The 19,153-nt window shown below is 36.8% G+C and overlaps 2 protein-coding genes across 5 annotated transcripts in view; one reads left to right on the top strand and one right to left on the bottom strand.

The window, feature by feature from the left end:
- The first annotated feature begins 1,738 nt into the window (after positions 1-1,738).
- On the top strand, positions 1,739-9,343 carry LOC147514010 (LOW protein: zinc finger CCCH domain protein). The gene is made up of 5 exons (XM_086597402.1): positions 1,739-2,650; positions 5,004-5,649; positions 6,123-7,599; positions 7,695-7,778; positions 8,526-9,343. The coding sequence occupies exons 1-5, from the start codon at positions 2,044-2,046 to the stop codon at positions 9,276-9,278; spliced, it is 3,567 nt and encodes a 1,188-aa protein (XP_086453528.1). The 5' UTR covers positions 1,739-2,043; the 3' UTR covers positions 9,279-9,343.
- Positions 9,344-11,455: 2,112 nt separating this feature from the next.
- LOC147514009 (histone-lysine N-methyltransferase ATX4-like) overlaps positions 11,456-19,153 on the bottom strand; it is an 8,990-nt gene continuing 1,292 nt past the window's right edge. Inside the window, exons 1-23 of one of the 4 annotated variants that reach the window (XM_086597408.1) lie at positions 19,136-19,153; positions 18,983-19,038; positions 18,661-18,838; positions 18,390-18,503; positions 18,226-18,294; positions 18,073-18,141; positions 17,863-17,948; positions 17,670-17,762; positions 16,673-16,808; positions 16,388-16,493; positions 16,193-16,292; positions 15,941-16,065; positions 15,433-15,578; positions 14,595-14,699; positions 14,424-14,488; positions 14,077-14,284; positions 13,692-13,778; positions 13,538-13,594; positions 13,361-13,450; positions 12,581-12,667; positions 12,245-12,319; positions 11,878-11,978; positions 11,456-11,791 (exon numbers count right to left, since the gene is read on the bottom strand). The exon at positions 19,136-19,153 is cut by the window's right edge and continues 1,292 nt beyond it. In XM_086597408.1, coding sequence (XP_086453534.1) covers positions 11,701-11,791; positions 11,878-11,978; positions 12,245-12,319; positions 12,581-12,667; positions 13,361-13,450; positions 13,538-13,594; positions 13,692-13,778; positions 14,077-14,284; positions 14,424-14,488; positions 14,595-14,699; positions 15,433-15,578; positions 15,941-16,065; positions 16,193-16,292; positions 16,388-16,493; positions 16,673-16,808; positions 17,670-17,762; positions 17,863-17,948; positions 18,073-18,141; positions 18,226-18,294; positions 18,390-18,503; positions 18,661-18,838; positions 18,983-19,038; positions 19,136-19,153 — 2,262 coding nt within the window. In that variant the 3' untranslated portion in view covers positions 11,456-11,700. The remainder of the gene's footprint in view (positions 11,792-11,877; positions 11,979-12,244; positions 12,320-12,580; positions 12,668-13,360; positions 13,451-13,537; positions 13,595-13,691; positions 13,779-14,076; positions 14,285-14,423; positions 14,489-14,594; positions 14,700-15,432; positions 15,579-15,940; positions 16,066-16,192; positions 16,293-16,387; positions 16,494-16,672; positions 16,809-17,669; positions 17,763-17,862; positions 17,949-18,072; positions 18,142-18,225; positions 18,295-18,389; positions 18,504-18,660; positions 18,839-18,982; positions 19,039-19,135) is intronic. The other 3 variants (XM_086597410.1, XM_086597409.1, XM_086597411.1) reach the window with 3 other exon arrangements.

Raw genomic sequence — 19,153 nt, 5'->3', positions numbered from 1 at the left:
GTGTCAACGACAATGGGTCTAATGTCAACAAGATCAACAATGGGGAAGTGGAAAGTAAAAAAAAATCAAATTTGTTTTATGCAAGTAGCGTTCAGTGCCATTGAGGATTTGCAAGAAAATAAACATAGAGCCATTAAAAGTTCACTCCAAACCCCTAACTCACTGTGGTATGTTGCTTGTTGACAAATTGGCAAATGTTGGACACCATAGGAAATCAACATATTTTGATCAGGACGTACCTCTCGTTGCGGAGTACAAAAAACTTATTATCAATGCTAAAAAATTAATACAAGATTATGATGTGTAGAATTGTTAATCGGATATTGTTGAGAAATTAATGAAATAGTTTAGGAGTAGGATAATTTGTATTTTGTGGTGAGGTGGGATAGACTTTTATATTTAGATTTGGTTATGTTTTTTGTTTTAGAATAAGTTTGTAGACATACCACTATTTGCTGTCCACAAGACCTCATGTCCTGATTGGTGGAGAGGCTACCTAGAAAAAATGTTTATCTGTCCGAAAAAACTGTTTATCTAGTTCACAAAGTGTTTGGACCAATGAGAAGTTGCTGTTTGTGGACAAGTTTATGCACAGAGTTGCTATATTTTTGTTTTTATTTTGTTGAAGTGTGATAGGAAGGTTCTAATATGACCCAACCAATGAAAAATGACTTTGGTTTTTAATAGACTAAACCAAGATGAGTGTTGGGTTGGGCAGATTTTTGATTAGTTGTTTTCCATGATTTCCTAAGTCTTGAGGAAAATTTGAACAACCAAAAATCGTATAATTGTACACAACTTACCTCAAAATATCATACAAGATACATTTGCGACTTTACAATTGTAACATGTATTGGCAATTAGGTTCCATGCGGCACAGACAAATAAAATGTCTCCCAAGACACTAATATTGTCAAATAAAATGTGGTTTCAATGAAATATATATATATATATATATATATATATATATATATATATATATATATATATATATATATATATATATATATATTAGATAAAAGCACTTCAAATTTATCTAATACAACAGTGATAATATATCTCATTGCATAGAGATCATCCATTTATAAGGGAAATGATGATGAATATGTAGAAATCACTAAGGATAAGGGTGTCTCTTTTTTCCAAAAACCCAATATTTTTGAATTTCGATCCGATATTTTTCCGAATTTGGCAATGATATTTGTGTTTTCGACATCCATTTTTTTCGAAAAATAATTAGATCGGAATTGGATGTGTTTTCAAAATCCAATCCGATCCGATTTCCAATTAATTTATGAATTTTTAATATATAGCGGTCTATTTCATACAATTACTAAATTAAAACTACATATAATTTACAAACAAAATAAAAACCCTAGAAAATTAGAACATTGTAACTCTCACAACTTCAAGAAATCAATATTGTTATTCTAGTACATGTTTCAATTTATCCCATATTCATATTTACTTAATTAATACATTAACTGATTAATCCGATTATATAATTCAACTCTCCAATTTACTTCCATATTTTACAGTTACAAAACTAATATCGACAATCAATATATATATATAATACAAGAAAAGGGGCAATTTCGTGACAGAAATACAAACTAACCCAGATAAAGCCAACCATCCGAAACATCCAACGGTGTACATAAACAACTAAAAAAAATCTTCAATACCCCTCGTGGAAAAATAATACCCAATCTCAATTCTCTCTCCGTCTTCCATCTTTCAAACACACTCTCGATTCCATTTCATTTCTTCTCCAACGACCCTTCATATATAATAATAATATAATAATATATATATATATATATATATATACATCCTCATTTTCTCTCTCTCTCTCTATCTTCGCCGCTCCATAACCCCGATCTCATTCATTAACCAATCAATCAAATAAATCAAGATCTCGTCTTAAATTTCCCTCCTTTTCAATCCTATTATTATTCCCTTTCATCGATTAGAATCTAATTAGTTTTTTTTTTTTTTTTTTTCCAACCGGTTTATTAGGGTTTTGAAATTTTGAAATCCAATATGCCGAGAAGTTCACGGCACAAATCTCATAAGCAACACAAGCATAATAACAACAACAATAGTTCAAAAGAAGTTAAAGAACATTCGGATTCTGAAGAAGTTATTAAAGAAGTTAGGGTTTTGAAAGAATCTGGATCGTCTGAGAAACGGAAACATGATGGGGGGAACACTGGTTTAGTGGAAGAGAATAATAATATTAGTAGTAGTAGTTCAAAGAGGAGGAAAGAGAGGAGTGATGTTGATAGGTGGAATGGTGGGGACAAAGAGAAAGAGAAAGAGAAACAGAAGGTTTTGGTTGATTCCAAGAGTGGGAATAATAGTAAATCATTGAGTAGGAGTGAGAAGAAAGAAGTGAATGTTGTTGTAGTGGGAGAAAGTGAGGATGTTGTTAAGAAAAGTAAGGTGGTTGAGTCGAAGAGTAAAGATTTGAGTCGGAAAGAAAAGGAACATGTTGTGGAGAGGAGTACAAAGGTTCAAGATGTTAGGCATGAGAGATCTGGTGATAGAGGGATTGGGAAGTCGGGGGTTGTGGAGAGCGAGGGGAGTAGGAAACAGACTTCTCATTTGGAAGAGCGTTCGGCAACGAAATTGGAAGTTGGAAATACTGGTAAGGTAACTTTAAGTGTGTTGTTTGTATGATTTATGTTTTGTTTATATGTAATTATGGACCATATTTAGTCAGTTTGTTTAACTAAGGATGGGAGGGAATCCTCTTTGGTGTAGGTGTTTTTTTTTTAAAATATACAGAACAGTATTTGTTGTTACCCAAATTAGTATTTCACGTATTACTGTCCTCCTATGAAGACAGTGTTGAATTGATTTTTTTATCATTTTACACCTCTTTGCATAGTAGAGTTGATTGCGGCGTTAGTCTTATGAATAGAGAAAACACAGATGACCTTAGATTCTTCTCTTCCTGTGTATGAGTTCTCATGGAATTGGACAGAGTGGGATTTCATAGCAACACATGTTACCTATAATTGTGGGAGCATGGCTTTAGTACTTAAGGGAGGTCGATTTTCTTTTCAGACATCTCTGGAGTCTAATTTCTACAATTTAAAACAAAGACTAAAACTTTGATATCAGGTTTAGTGCATCTGTACTTGTCGTATTTTGGGTCCATGGTAAAAGAATATCCATAGATGTTATGGTGGTGGGGTTATGTATATGTCAAATAACGGCATAGGGTTCTCCAAAAGATGATGTATCGCCATTGTTTTCTGGTTTTGTGGGATATCTTTGACCATATTTGGGTTAATAGATAAGTCGGTTACACTTGGTGCTCAGATGTAACAAAGTGATTTGCTTATTACTTACTTGAAGAATTTACCGCTCTGAGTAGCAGTTTCATTGGAACTAGTAAGTCCCTCTTTTACCCTTTGGATTGGTTTTGTCAACGTAGAGCGGTTTTGTGGCTCGTGTCTGAGATTTAATTTCTGTGGTTGCATGAGTAGCGGTCTGAGTTTTCTCTCATGCCTCAATCATTGTGTTCTAACAATTTAGGAAACACAATTGGATGTGTATTTTTTAGGCAGATGTTTTTGGAGGAAAATTACCAAAACTGTCAAATTTTTAAGGAAATCCATTAATTCGGAAAAGATTAAATCGAGGGATCTGTGGGATGCATTTTTTTAAAGAGTATGGGCTTAAATAGGAAAGACAGCCATAATCAATTTATTTTGTTTGTGAATAAATAAGTAAAGACCATAATAATTAAACGGTAATATACATATGTTTAGTAACTAAATTAATACTAAAATACATATAAAGAAACCTATTAAGATTGTGAATACATTTTGAAAATATTCACCCGAGAACTTAGAATGCACGCGGACTGTCATTAGTGCCGGAGGTATGGGTTTTTTTGGTATAAGACGAGCAAGTGGCTTGATAATTTACCTGATTGTAGAGGTTGAGTGGTGTTGTTGCAAACCTTTATTTTAGTTTGTTTGGTAAGCAGGATTGCCAATAATATGAAATAACTAATTGGGAAAAGAAGTGAGAGTGACTGACACCATGGTTGAAAAATTCTTGCAATTAAAGTTTGCATCAGAGGAAAATGTTATCAAGTGTCAACAAATGTGAAGAAGAGCTTTTATATGGTTTCCTGCGATGTTTGCTTGAGCTGGCAAATCTTATACCTAGTCGTTTGCTCCGTATCCTCACTATTTGTGTTTATCTTAAACTCATTATTTGATTTTATCTTCTGAATGTGGTTTGTCCTTGTTAGTTGTTATAGAGATTAGGATTAAGTAACAGTGTTAAGTTACAATGTGATGGTTGTTGTGAAGAGATCAAAGTCTTTGGCTGTTGTCACAATAGTGCACCTTTTTCTTCAGCTGGAATTTCACTCTTTCACTTATGTCGAGATATAGTAAGTGTCAAAAGTCATGCTTGTCATTGGCGGGATTTGTTTCACGACAATGATATAATTTACTTCTTACCTTTGCTGCATCACTTTTTGTTCTTTCATCATGTAATATTCAAGTTGACCAATCGTCTAATCTTACTTATTATAATTTTCCGTGGAGTAAATATACCATATTGATTGGTAGTTGATTAGGGGGGCAATTTAAATAGTAAATAAGCGTATTACTATTAGCTGGTATGTTTTCTGATTGGTAGGACGTAATAATGGCTCAAAGGTTGTCTGATAAGCTAAATCATTGCTAATCCGGTAATAGGTTCCTTGACCTTGAGAGAGAAGCACCATTTATCTCCTGGTTAAGCTGGGTGGGGGTAAGGTCCTGGTATTTATATGACATGTGAATGAACTATAATATTTCCTATCTCTGTACTGTTTGCAGTAACTCTAGCATACTTATTTGAGCTTGTACTTTTTTTTTTTCATTTGATTTGCGCAAATGCTTTGTTGTAGTGGTGATGTGGGGTGTCTTCAGTAGCCATTGTTTTACTCTGAATTTCATTTCTTACCTGTTTTCTGTTTGTTGTATTACCAGAGTGGCTAAGGCAAGAAGATTTACGGAATGCCCAGTTAGACAAAGAACTTGAGAAACGGACAAGGAGGAAAAGAGATGACTCTGATGAAAAGGACAAATATCCAGATGATGTCAGAGATTCTAATGGAAGAAGATTATCATCCAAGGATGAAAGACACAAGGACGAAAAGTACAAGGAAGATAGGTACAGAGACAAGTATAGAGAAGATTTAGACAGGGAACACAGGAACCGAGATGACAGGGTCAGAGATGACCGTACCCCAAAAGATCCGCTAAGGGACAGATCTGATACTAGGCACTCAAGGGATGAAAGTAGATCTGTAGAGAATCGTCACAAGAAATCGAAGACACAGAACAGTGATTATGATGGTAGTCCGTATGTTCTTGATGACAGAGCCACGAGATACAAGGACTACAGGGGAAAGAAGAGATCATCTGACGAAGAGGATCGTAGTGATCTCAAGCCCCAAAATAATAAAGAACGCCGTCACGAAGTGGAGAAGAAATTGAGTGGTGGCAAAGTAGAGTTACCTACAGATAGAGGAAGGTCTCGATCACGCCTTGTCGACGGGGACTCTACAATTACCAGTAGCAGAAGGAAGAGCTCTCCTGTCGCTGGTTCTCATTTGACCAAAGATCAATACAGGTATCCTTGATCTTTCTATTTTGTTGCTTTGGCAGCCTTGCATTTCTTTACGGAGGTAGTGGGAGACTTGTTCTTGATGGTGAATTTATTGCTTAGAGAGTACTACTTTAACAATTAGCATGTAGAATATGTTTGGTTGCATGATGAGTTGTGATGTATATTATACATGCACCTTAAAAGTTTACAATGCCGGATTCCAGCTCAACTTTACTTGTTTAAGAGATTGTTCTTTGTTGTGGTTTTGATGTTGTTACATGTGAGTGTGGGACATACATGACACTGATTGCCTCGTGACAAAGTCAATGGACATCAGGATGATGGGTTCTGTTATTGTACAAGCTAGTTAGCTTTTTCCACCTTTAAGCTCCCTCAGTTGTTAGTTCTAACGTATCTGAATGGCTTTTTATTACTGGATTTATACTTGGGTAAAGTCAAAGTATGGCTGTAGCATAACCATTATATTCTATTTCCAGGCATAGCTCAAAGCTCAATGAATCCAAGTACAAGGAATCTGTGCATGAAGAAAGAGTTCGGGATAATGTAGCTTCAAGGGAGCTCACAAATGCTTCTGCTGTTCCTGACAGAGCTTTTGAATCTCACTCTATGGATAAGCCCAAGTCCATGGAGAAACCAATTTACAAAGATAAGAGCCAGCCATCCACTGAAAAGACTCCAATTGCAGATGCACAAGTTTCACCCTTGCAGTTGAAGGAGAAATCCCATTCGTCGACAAGTAATGAGCGGAGACATTCAAACAGAACTCCTGTAAGGCGGAGCTTTGATGTTGAAGAATCTGGGCACAGGAGAAGTGGATCCAAGGATGCCAGGGATTATTCTGCTATTGAAGACAGAGGAAGCCAGGAGTGGCGAGGAAGCCAAGACTGGCCAAGCCAGGAGTGGCGAGGAACCCAGGACTGGCCTTCAGAGAAGCCAGCAGCAGATGATTTTTCTCAACAAGATGGTGATACAGTATCTGTTTCATCGTCGTTTAATAGGACCAATCACCCGCCTAATAGCTCATCTTCTGCTCTTCCTCCACCACCTCCTTTCAGGACTGGTGTTGACAGTCCTTCCGTTTATGGTTCCTATGAAGAAGACAGTCGAGGCAAATCCAGTAATCGTTACAAGAGGTCTGGTGATAACAATATAGGGAGAGGGCAGGGAAATGCTTGGAAAGGTGTTCCAAACTGGTCTACTACACCTGTAACAAATGGTTTTATTCCATTTCAACATGTCCAGCCACCTGGAGGGTTTCATCCTTTGATGCCACAGTTTGCTGGTCCACTTTTTGGCGTTAGGCCATCGCTAGAGTTGAATCCTACTGGGCTTCCTTACCACATTCCTGATGCTGATAGGTATTCTGGTCATGGCCGCCCATTTGGGTGGCGAAATCGACCAGATGAGTCATGCCCCCCGCATTTGCATGGATGGGATGGAAGTAATGGTGTCTTGGGGGATGGAGCTCATATGCAGGGGAAGCCTGATTGGGAGCAGAACAGGCACATGATGACTGATCGGGGATGGGAGGCAAGTGCAGAGCTGTGGAAGGGACAAAATAGTGGCATAAGTATGGAGTTTCCTTCTGCATCCCAGAAAGAAGATAATCATTTACGTGTGCCCATGGATGAAGTTTGGGCTGGTAAGTCGGGGCAGAGATCTCGGAATGACCGTAGTAGATCTGTATCTCGGGCAGAAAGCATTGAGATAAAGAGATCTGATGACATCATTACAGAAATTGATCATAAAGAAGCTCCTAAGCAAGTTGTCCCTAGGAAGACTCCTGAGACTTCTAAAACAGTAAACGACAATGGTTTTTGCCGTGTTTATCTTTCTAAGCTTGACATATCAGTAGAACTTGCTGATATTGAAGTGTATAAGCAGTGCAGAAGCATAATGGATATAGAAGGAGATTCAGCTGATGGGGATGTTTCTATGGATTTATCTACAGAGGTTAGAATTATGGAGATATCTGTAGGTTTCTGTTGCTAAATTTGCGTTAGTTTACGTCATTGATTTATGTTTTTCCTTTTTTTCCCCTAATGCAGGAGAATGGAAAAGCAGGAATGAAGATTCTTAATACAAATTTGACTGCCCCACTCTTCCCTGCAATAAAGGATTCTGTTTTACAGGTACAACTTCGAGTATGTGTATGTTGCTTCATTTTTTGCTGTTAAGAATGAGTTTTTATTTGCTTTTGATACATATGCTCTGTGCATATGTATTTTCCTATTAAAAGCTTGGTTGGTGTTGTTACTGGCGCCTATTTTATGTATTTCTAGACATCTTCATAAATGCAGTTGGCTTATATCCTTATACATCTACCCACTTGTTTCGTTGTTGGGGACAGCATAAGATTAACTGGAGCTTACTGTGCAATATGCACGGTAAATTCTATTTAGCTAAAGAGAGCAAACAGTTAGTTGTGGGTTACTAGTCAGCAGCCCTTCTTTTGAAATTTATAATTTGTCCATAATGCTTCTTCAGTTTCAATGGGTCTTAAAACCATTTGTCAAGGTCTCTGTTCATAGATCGCACCCTTTCAAGAATATAATTTTGTTCCATGACATCATGCTTTTTTATATTCTCTGATAATCCTTCTATAGTTATAGTTCATTCTCATTACAGCATTACTGCACTTTTTTTTCTTGTTTCCTTTAATTGTCTTGACTTGAGGATATTGTTTTTGAGTTGTTGGTTTAATTAACCCAGTTTAGTTTCTTAGTTATTCTCGTCAAGTACTTTTGTTCCACAAAAGGCTAGTTATTCAATTTTTCACAATGACAGATGCCAATAAACACATTATTCAGTTGCCTTTGTTTCTGAAGGGAAAATGGTTTGTTGTAAGCCGTGCTTATTGTTTTTGTTGTAATTTGCAGAGAGCTATGGCTCTATACAAGAAGCAGGGCGAAGAAATGAAAACCAGATTTCCTGTCTCGTCTTTTCTTTCAAAAGAATCGGTTAGTGTTTCAACTAAGGATCGGGAGGGTCCTGATCTAACTATCAATGCTCAGAAACAAGTACCAGTTCCATTTATTAGTGGAGAAGCTGAAGAGGTGGTGGAAATTCCACCTTCAACACAAAAGCTCACAGAAGAGCAAGTTCTGGCTTCTGATCATGAGAAACTGGGTGAGACAGTGACTGCTTCCACTGATGAAAAGTTGGAGGATGCTTTCCCAACTTCTGGTCAGGAGATAGCAGAAGAGCATTCGGATAAAAAGGATGATGCTGCTTCAAACTTCTGTAAGGAGGTGGTGGAGCCAGTTATCAGTCTTGGTAGCGATGAACCAGAGGAGCATACTCCATCCATCAATCACGTGGAGAAAGCTGACACAGTCGCAATCATAATATCTAGCCTGGAGAATCTGGAGGTAGTTGAAGATCCCTCTTTTCAACATGCCCTGCTGTCTACCGTTCTTCCATCTGGTAGTGAGGACTGCTCCATGGCATGCGATGGAGATGGAAATTGTTCCACCAATGTTTCCGAGGGAAAGCAAGCTTTTACTGATGATACTATGTTTGGAGTCCTAGGTGTTACTGATGGTACTGAGGCATTGGCACCAATGTCAATTGATGAGTGTAAGTCGGTAAATTTAAGCCGGATACATAATTCTCCAGAAAGTACACATTGAGACAATTTTTATTTAATTGGTTTTGAAATGTTGATCTCAGTGAAGATCATGTGCTCCCCTTCTTATATCTGCTTTGCATTTGCCTTGCTCCCATGCTTGATCTTTTTGCCCATATAAATGAATAAAACATGGGTTGTAGACTTCTAGGATCATTAGGTAGTGAAAGAAAATTGTTTCTGGGTTTTAATTATAAATGGTGCTTTGCATCTCTTTGGCATTTGTTGTTTAATTTATTCACTAACCTGCTTGTGGATCTGTTAGTGTATCTTCTTGCAGTGACGCCCAGGACTTTTGAGATGTTGGATGGTGGGTTTCTCATGACATGAAGCATTTAGTGGATGGTATGTATCTCATTTTAACCTAAACCAAATTACTGAAATTAGGGCATATTTGATGTATGTCGTAGTTTCTCGAAATAAAAAGCAGTTGTTGCAAGTGAGATAACATGATCGAGTCGTGTGGTTTGAGGGATCTCACTATAAGCCTTCCCTTTGGAGAATGGAAGAACGGAGTGAGAGGTTGGTCCATACAAATTTGCAACCTCCAGTCATAAAATTATGCAAACGTGAAACTGTTGCAAAATTTGATTCTTTTGGAAACTAAGTCTTCCAAGTAGCTATTCTTTTGGTATAGGGAACGTTCTCTTTTTTTTTTTTAAAAAAAAAAAAAAAAAAAATCATAAAAACGTTTATATATATCAAGTAATATCAGTACAGATTTTTAAAGAAAAAGAGGGGATGAATGGATGATACCGTAGTTTTTCTTGTGTGGTGGTGTTGCGTTCAAGTATTAGATAGATGAGGTTACCAAAAGGAAGTATTAGATGAAGGATCTTGAAATAAAACGTGCTAATGCTAATGAAAAACAAAGATATTAATTAGATGAGAATTTGCCTTGTGACTTGGTGGTGTAGACGTAAAGTGGAATACAAAAGAAGTATGAAATGAAACGAGAGCGAAGATTCTACGAAGCGGCGAAAGTGGAAGCACTGATAGTGTTTAAAACTTTCCCACTGCTATGGGCCTTTACATGCTTTCAGTCTCTTCACTCTCTTGGAGCTTTGCAAGAACGAATTGCAGTGCACAAATGCGCTTCAATAAGAAAAATGGTATGGACTCGGGTTGAAATTCTTAGCGATGAAGGTCTTAACTCTTAACAGTGTGGAGGTCACCTTATATACAACAAACCAGCCAGTTTCGGAATTCCTTTCCTGTCCTTGCCAATTATATTCCGCAGTTCAAATTTTCAATTGTTTTATGCAATCAACTTGTCACAAAAACTTCTTAGCTACCTCATTAGCATTTGGTTGTGGAATCATGGACTATTGTATATTCAAATATTCAATCATACAATAAGTCGGATCCCAAATCTATCTATATTAAAGGCTCATACTGAAAGGCCAACATCTTTAAGGCAGAGCTCAACTGGGAAAAAGGCATTAGCAATTTAGCATATTCGTTGTTGGGTTCTCCAGAAACTGATGTGCCATTCTGACTTCTTTGACGTCACTCCCAAGTCACAAGCTTCTTACGTCGTGATTTTAGAGTATAATGACAAGGCCATGCAGCATGATATTAAATAGTCAGCACGTTTAACAGTTGATCTCGAACCAATAAAATTTGATTTGGGCTACCCGAGGAGGGGATGAGTGTGCCGAACAAAAAGGAAGAGAGAGAATGTGAATTTGTTTTTGATTTTCGGACCGTTGGATCTCGGATCTAACGGTATCGGATGTCGTCCCTATAGGAATATCCTCGGAGTAGACGAACTCAAAAAAATTTCATACTTTTTTTTTTCACGAAGTCCTATAACCTATCTTGCCTAGACACCAAATTCATGTCTCCCTTTAACAAATTGGGGTTTTAATATGCACGCACGCATGCATAAATTACTAGTAACGATATAGGTTGGATAATGTTCACACCTGAAGCCTTCAGCCACCACGTGGGGCTACACTGGAGTTTTTTTTTACTTTCTTCATTAATTTATACATTTAAAATTACTACTTTCTCCCGAGTCCCCGACACAGATGCCCACACATTAATCAAAAAAACTATTTTTAAATAGCAAAATTACCATTTTACCCCTCTAAAAAACAAATAAAAAATATTATAGAATTTAAAAACTGCAAAATGACAAAGCTACCCCTGTGACGAACTAATTCATCGACCCCCATATTTTTCTATATAGTAAAGATATATATATATTAGGATTGAGTGAGTAATATACATGTTACATGAATGCTGCCAGCCATACGGCTGATGAATTAAGGAGGCTTTATTAAAAGCTTGAAAGATTATAAAGAACGATTAGCAAAAAGTTACAGGCCTAACAAATACAACTGTGAGATTTCTTGTGAACAGGTATGGGTCAGTGCTCCATCTGGAGAAACAATTGTACTGTTGCGGTGTGTCCTACCTACCTAATTCATGAACTTCCGGCAATTGGGAGCTTTACATAGACAGGGAACTTTGCAGTCATCAGACTCGTCAGGATCAAACAAGTAATCATACCTGTGAAACAAGTAATGGATCAATTAAAAAATTTGCAGCTAAATGCAAGTATGTGTGTCAGTTAAGAAGTTCGTTCAGGAAAGTACGTTAACTCTTCTCCAGCAGGAACTTTTGTTTTGGCAATAAGTACAATTCGACTTTCATCATCACCCACACTCATGATCCTCGCATAACAATTGGGCATGCACTGCAGCAAGAGAAATGAAATGTTCAGAATAATAGTTCAAACCTTAGTGCATACAACAAACCAAAAACTTCTTTAGTTTCCATAGATGTTGCAGGAAATTGCTAGTTGGGTAAAAAGGTTAACAAAACAAGAAGTTGTCCCAATTGAGTGCGTAATAACTTACTGCCATAAAATTATACTAGATGGGGGGCAGAAGAAAAATTAACAGAAAAGTTGCATTTTACTTCAACAGGCACAATCTGAACTTCAGTGAAGCAGAAACTTACAGAGTGGTTTATCAATCGTGCAATGTTCCCTTTGTCTGTGGCATCAACTACTACTTCTTCACTGATCTTAAATAGCTGCAAAATAAAAGTAAGCATAAGCTAAGGACAGTCTGAAACCTAGTTTGTAATGTGTGATTGAGTTCACTAGATAAATCCGTACCATCATAATAAATCGTATAAAATTCATGTGAATGTGAATTCATTGATCAATAATTATCACTTTGCTGATGGATGACTTTCACCCAAACATTGAGGGTATTCTTCGCCAAGATTGGCAATCTTCGTTGAAAACAAACTACAATGGAAAGGAACAGAGGATAAAAACAGAAGACTCACATAGCAGTGTTTCCCTTCAGTTTGGTAGCGTTTCTCTCTCAGATCTGCAACACTACGCCGAACTTGCTCACCACGATATTCAAGAACCTGAATGGAATTTCATAAGAAGCATTCTTTCACAAGAAACTGAAACACAAAATACTTCCCTAATACACAAAATACTTCCCTAATAGCAAAAGATACCCTGCTAGATATTGACATATTGTAGTCTACTCAAACGTTACTCATATTAAGCTAGCATACATGTACTCATTGCACAAGTTCATTTCAGATTTTTTGTGCATATTATTTAGATAGTAAGACAAAGGTGACGTCATATCCCCATATCTGGGACAACCGCTAGTGAAAGTGTGTCAATCAGTCTACACGTGTCTTCCAACACACTTATTATTTATGCACATCTTATTAATACACATCCAACTGGCTAATCTGGTAACTTAGACTTGGCGTTCAATCACAAGGGAGAAAAAAATTCTGTTCCAACATTAAATGGTTCTCTTCTTTTTCGTGTTTCTCTACCTTCTGTAATCACAGGAATTGACAGTAGATTTGCATGTCATACGACATAAGCCCTGATTTTATTTTATCCCTTGTTTTTTCTTTATGAGTTGGAATAAAGCTAGTCTACATCTCGCAGTAATGTTTCTATCTAGTAATGTTTTCCCCAATCAACTTCTCTACATAGTTCTCAGCGTAAGAATCACCAGAAATTGCAAAAACATAAATACAAAAAAAAAAGATAAATAAAATAAAAAAGAACATTTTAGTTAAAATGAATACCATTTCCCCTTCTTGAATATCACAACGAGCAAAGAGGCCCCACCCATGTATCCCAGATCTACCAAAGCAAACTCTACCATTTTCAGTTCTCTGGACCCAACAACAAAAAATGTTAAAAATGAGAAAGTGAATCATGAAAGAAAAAAGTGGTGGAAATGCAGAAGATTAAAAATTTGCCTGCAAGTGGTATAAGCGTTCCCTAAACGTCGAAAAGGTTTTAGGATGTCTTTCTTCCTGCAAAAAAAAATCACATTTATAGTGTCAATATGAGTTCATGTCGTTTAAGATTCACAGTAAATAATAGACGTGTTACTACTGGCAAGAAGACCACCTTAGCTGGATTGAAGCTTTCAATTGTGCCTAAAGAATGACGGCGAGGCCCCATTACTCTGTGAGCTATTGCGTGTTCTCCTGTCCTCTGATAACCCCAAATGAAAGAAAAAGCAAGTTTAGATTATCATAATGCTAAGATTAACCCAAAAATACAGCCCAAGAAGTGTCACTATCTGCGTAGGAGAGATAGATGGTAAAGCTCATACAAAAACAAAAGTGTGCTGTTAATTTTTTTTGAAAAATGGTTTTAAAGGATATGGTTGTACGTAGTAGGTAGACCCACCACCAAATTCCACTATCCATGAAACCCAAAAATCAATCAAAAGTACACACTCACTGTATTCATGAAGATAGAACTGGTTTCAAGATATATGGTCATGTACCTTATTGTCTGATCTTTTAAAGACCCGGCACCTTGCAGCAGATAAGGGGTCAACTTGATCTGCTTCAATGGTTGAATCCTGTGGAAGTTCAGCTTTCTTGGATGAAATTAGCCTTGAACCAGTGCGCTTCTTATTTGAAAGCAGGCTTTTGGTAGAGAAAACTCCCAAGGGGGTCTGTATGACTAGAACAGTATCTGGATTTGGAACTCTGCACACAAATTAAATTAATATTCAAAAAATGCTTTAGCAGGTCCTACTTTGCATACACAAACTACTCCATGCATTTGTAAACAAACAGACTGGATAGGTCTTAAGTATTGTGTCAGTACAAAGACCAAAATTTGTACCTGTGACAAGAACAGTAAGATACCATTCTAGTAACTGGCTTCCCATTTCTCTCCAAGGAGTGCAACTGCAAGTCATACAGGATAAGCAATCACAACACGAAAAACAAAACAGACTTTTGTGCTTTCTGTCATAGACTTTATCACAACTAAACAGCTGTTTCGTTAATATACCTCCATCCGATATCCTGCTCTTGATGCACACATAGCATGATAATATGTAGCGCACTTGGAACACTTTGTGCAGGAACCATGCACTTGCTTACAAATCACACATGCCTACATGTCCACAAAAAAAACAACTTCACGCTTTAAATATCCACAGTGAAACCAGATCAAACAATTCAACATCCACCAGCATATATAATATCATTGAATAAATTCTAAAGCATACTAATTTGCACTCCACTACTAAAATGTATACTGCAGAAAGAAATCCAGATGGCGGGGAAAGGGCCTTGTTCGTTATGAGTTTATGACATACTTTCTCATGAAATTGTTGCAAACAGACTCAAAACCTTGGACAAACATAACTCTTTAGGAGTCATCAAAACATTCTAAGTCATGTTTATCCAAATAATTTAAAACTGTAACAAAAGCTTACGGCATATGTTATTGCTACTAAGTGTTTGCTTTGGGAGCAGTAAGGCCTGAGCTTGTGTGACAATATCTTGCATAAAACTCTCACAGAGCAAGAAAATATGGTTATTTAAACTTTCATCTATTATTGGAGTTCTTTGTTCTCTCTCTCCAAACCTGTCACTCTCCAGTCTCCATCTAATTGAACTAACATTTTATGCATCTGTTGAAACTCGCCAAGAAAATTTAAGTAAATATTGTAAAAGGAGTTTCTGTTTATCTTAAAATTTAAGTCTCGGGCAAGCAGCAGCTCTCTATTATACTGGCAGTTGAGAGAAATCCTGGGATTTATTGCAACAATATATCTGTTGGAACTTGGAAGATCTAAACGTTGTAAAGTAACTCTGAACATACATCTAGACCAGTAACTTACCTTCACAAAAGAATCTGTAGGAATTCTCAAAATTCCAACAGCAGGCTCCATTTTTTCATCGCTTGCAAAACAAACTTCTGGTTGGAACCAAGCACAGGTGACATGAACCCACAACGAATCAACATCAGATGGCTTCAGAGCACCCCCTAAAGACATAAGTAAAATGAGATGCAATTTATCAAAATAAACATTCACGCCAAAAACTGTAAAACTACACCTAACATGAAACTGAAACACACATGATATTTAATAAGAGAAAGTCTCCTTGTCAAACTTCTTTTACTTCTTTTATAGTACATACTATTAAAACAAACATCATATGAATCATGGGATTCAGCTCTAGAGTACTTATTTGCCACGATTATGAATCAAAATGGACCATTTCATCCCAGAATACTAAAATGTGTTCCCACCTCAAGAGGTGCAATTCATGAAAATGTAGAACTATCAAGACTCAAAAAGTAAAAGGATGATGCCACGTGCTCCAGAGTATCAAGAAAAAACTTGCCTTTTACAGGACAAAGGCAGCACTCCCTCTTGACATCAGGAGTTTCGCATGCTCTGCAGACCCATGAAGTGAAATCCTTTATGTGTCTCGCGCCATAGCATTCTTGATGCACAGCTATATTACATCTAAAATAAAAACGGAAAATTTATTAGTTTTTAAACCTTTTCCTGTAATAAATTTAGTCTGCATCTACTTCTACTAGAATAGCCAAAGTAAAACAACTGGGTAGCCAAATGGTACAAACTGCAATACCTGTTGCAGATAATAATTTTGTTGTAATCCCAATCTTCAACCCATCTACATACAGCACAACGTTCTGTTGTCCACTTAGCATGAACAGGCTCATACTTATCTGTTTGAAAAACATATAAAACGAGGAGAGCTTAACTCTAGGTAAACATTTACAGAGAATTGAAGATAGGAACGTTGCAAAAGACAAAATGTTACCTTGCAAGAAAGCAAGCAGCTTCTGCTTCCTCGATTTTAGAGAAGGGCGTTTAATAGGCTCTGCAGAAAGCTGCCCACGTGCATAGCACTTTGAGACCTCCAGCATCTGCAATTCACAAAGAAAGAAAGTAGGACACATTTTAAACCAGAATATTTAGACTGTAAGAGTCCGTTAATACTAGTTGCCAATTTTCACATCTTCCTTTTCTAACAGAAAGAGATGTACAGTGCAAAATCAATCCAATAAAATGTTAGAAATGAAAAGATCCATATAAAAGCACAGACCCATTTTTCCAGTGGTAGCATTGACCCTTTGACTTTAACAGTAGACTTCCAATCTCTCTTTTTGGAGCCCGTGTGTTTTTCCCACTCCGTAAGTGACTGCTTCTCTGCCCCACATGACCCGCATTTACACACCACTCTGAAATAACAATAAGATAATACGCAATCCTTGTTATTTTCTACCATTTTAAAAATAAAGGGAAATAAAAATATTTTGCATAGTGTGGGTTAAAAGTCAGCAGAAGACAGTATTCACCCTGAGCAAGTCAATCAAACCGTGTATTCCGGTTTTAATTTGATTTTAGGATTATTTAATTTCAGAAAACCAAAGAAATAAACTACAACAGATATCAAAGATATCAAGAATTAATTTATGAGAAATGTAAATACTGATATTAATAACAGTTAATACAAATGAACAAAAAAGGACTTCTCAAAATCCGCGGGTGTAAGGGATTGTGGTGTGTATCTGGATGGAACATAACTCACATATCTCTAGACAAGCATCAAGAAAACAGGACAATCGCAAAATTGTTGTCTTATGTGGTGAAGGTAGAGTTCTTTATATTACGGTCTTTAATCAACTACTGCTTCACAATGTAACAGCCACTAGACTATTAAATTACATTTTTGGCCTCTTCCCAGGTAAGCACACTACCCCAACTTTAACTCTACTACCGAAAATTCTACTAGAAAATAGAGGGGGGAAAGGATAGAATCAGAAGGGAAAAAAATAAAAAAACAATAGCAAATGGTAATAACAAAAACGTAAACAAAGATTACAAATATTCACCACTCATGGATAAGCAAAACGAGTTTTACGATTTCCAGGTGTTACTGATGCAGTGTTAATGCATAGATAGCAAGATGTAATTAGTAAGAGGTGTCCAAAGTATAAGAAGATAGAACAAGAACCCTTAAAAGGAAGGATGGATATTGGACCACTTATAATGAATTTCTCTATTAGTAACATAACCGAAGAACTAATTCTAGCACTTACAGATGAAGACTGGGAAAATATGTCCCTTCAATGCCAGTGCAGACAACACTAATCTTGTCAGGTAGCAAGGCTTTCTTACTGTTTCTCTTAGAACTGTTTCGAAAAATGAAGCACCAGTTATAAACATGATCAAGAAAAGCAAACAACATGCAGTAATGTAAGAAGTAAAAGAAAATGCACAAAAACGATGTACCTAATCTTTGGAAGCCATTCTTCTGAATCTGATGATTCAATCTTCGCCTTGCAGCCAGGACAGAAGTAATCACCGCTCTCCACACCCTTTAAAACATAAGCAATTCAGTTAGCTTGCCAATTCTTCATCCTCTTAGGAAAGACAACAAGAGAAAGTGAAACACATATTGTGAAAGCATGTAACTGTATCAGCATTTAGAGGCACACAAACCTTGATAATGTTGATTAAAGACTTATCACACTCCGGGTGAACCCAAACTTTGCATCCACTACAGCGTACCTATTTACAAATAGCTAATTTTGTCAACAACTTACTTATTGCGGTGAGGGGGAAAAAATACCACAAAGATCTAGTTCGCCTCACCCAACTCCCATTATCTGAAGGATGCCAAATCTTCTTGCATATGCCACAGTACTGTTTGGATACGATCAACTGCAATAGCAATGTATCATTCATCTTCAAATGGAGAAGCTTTTACCTATATATATATATAAACGAGCATTTCATCATGCAATAGTTTTTCTAACCTTCACACAGTGTTGGCATAAACGCCGGCCTTGAGAGGTGAATCTATCCATCTTCCTTGTAGCTTTAAATGGTAACTTCAAGCCACAGCCATCACAGTGTAGCGGGTAATTCTTCTAAACAAAGTGAAAGAAACCGAATAACTAAAACTTCTAGATCATATCCAATTATCAACACGGCAATATGTTTAAAATTTGAAATCAACAAGTTATGGAGATATTATAACTCTTCGAACACACCAAAACTAAGACATTTAAGAACAAGAGTAACTACCTGACTCTGAGAGTGACATTCTTGATCCTGATTTGAATCAGCTGCTTCCTGGATCCCTGTATGAGCTGGTTGCTGGATACTAGAATCCACAAAGCCCTGATCTGCTAAAAATGCTTCCTCTACAGCCATCTGATAATTGGTTTGGGTGTTCTCATTTGATTCGGCCATCTCCTGAAACCTGAACAAACCAATTTTACAAAAATCTCAACTCAAAACACTTATCCCACATATTTATTGCAAATAAAGTAATATAATTGTACATAAAAACAGAACCATATATAAACACTACCACTAATAACAAAAAATAACACCAAGTACAAACCTGTCTAGATGTTCCATGAAAGGAAAAACCATCTCGCGCCTCACCCATGCATACTCCTGTTCACAGAATGTAGTATCAACATTAAATATACATGAATAGTCCAGATTTTGTCTGTGTATGCCATTCTGTGAGTAAGAAGGAGAGAGAACATACCCTTTCTTTTCCATTCCC

This window comes from Coptis chinensis, chromosome 3, assembly GCF_015680905.1.
Source record: "Coptis chinensis isolate HL-2020 chromosome 3, ASM1568090v1, whole genome shotgun sequence".
NCBI lineage: Eukaryota > Viridiplantae > Streptophyta > Magnoliopsida > Ranunculales > Ranunculaceae > Coptis > Coptis chinensis.
Note: the sequence above shows the minus strand (reverse complement) of the source record. Positions and strands in the feature narration are given on the sequence as shown.

What these genes read in the sequence shown, in the direction of transcription:
- LOC147514010 (XM_086597402.1), top strand. Translation starts at nt 2,044, where the DNA reads ATGCCGAGAAGTTCACGGCACAAATCTCATAAGCAACACAAGCATAAT. An exon ending in ATTGGAAGTTGGAAATACTG is followed by an intron (nt 2,651 to 5,003) that starts GTAAGGTAACTT and finishes TTGTATTACCAG; the next exon opens with AGTGGCTAAGGCAAGAAGAT. An exon ending in TAAAGGATTCTGTTTTACAG is followed by an intron (nt 7,779 to 8,525) that starts GTACAACTTCGA and finishes TGTAATTTGCAG; the next exon opens with AGAGCTATGGCTCTATACAA.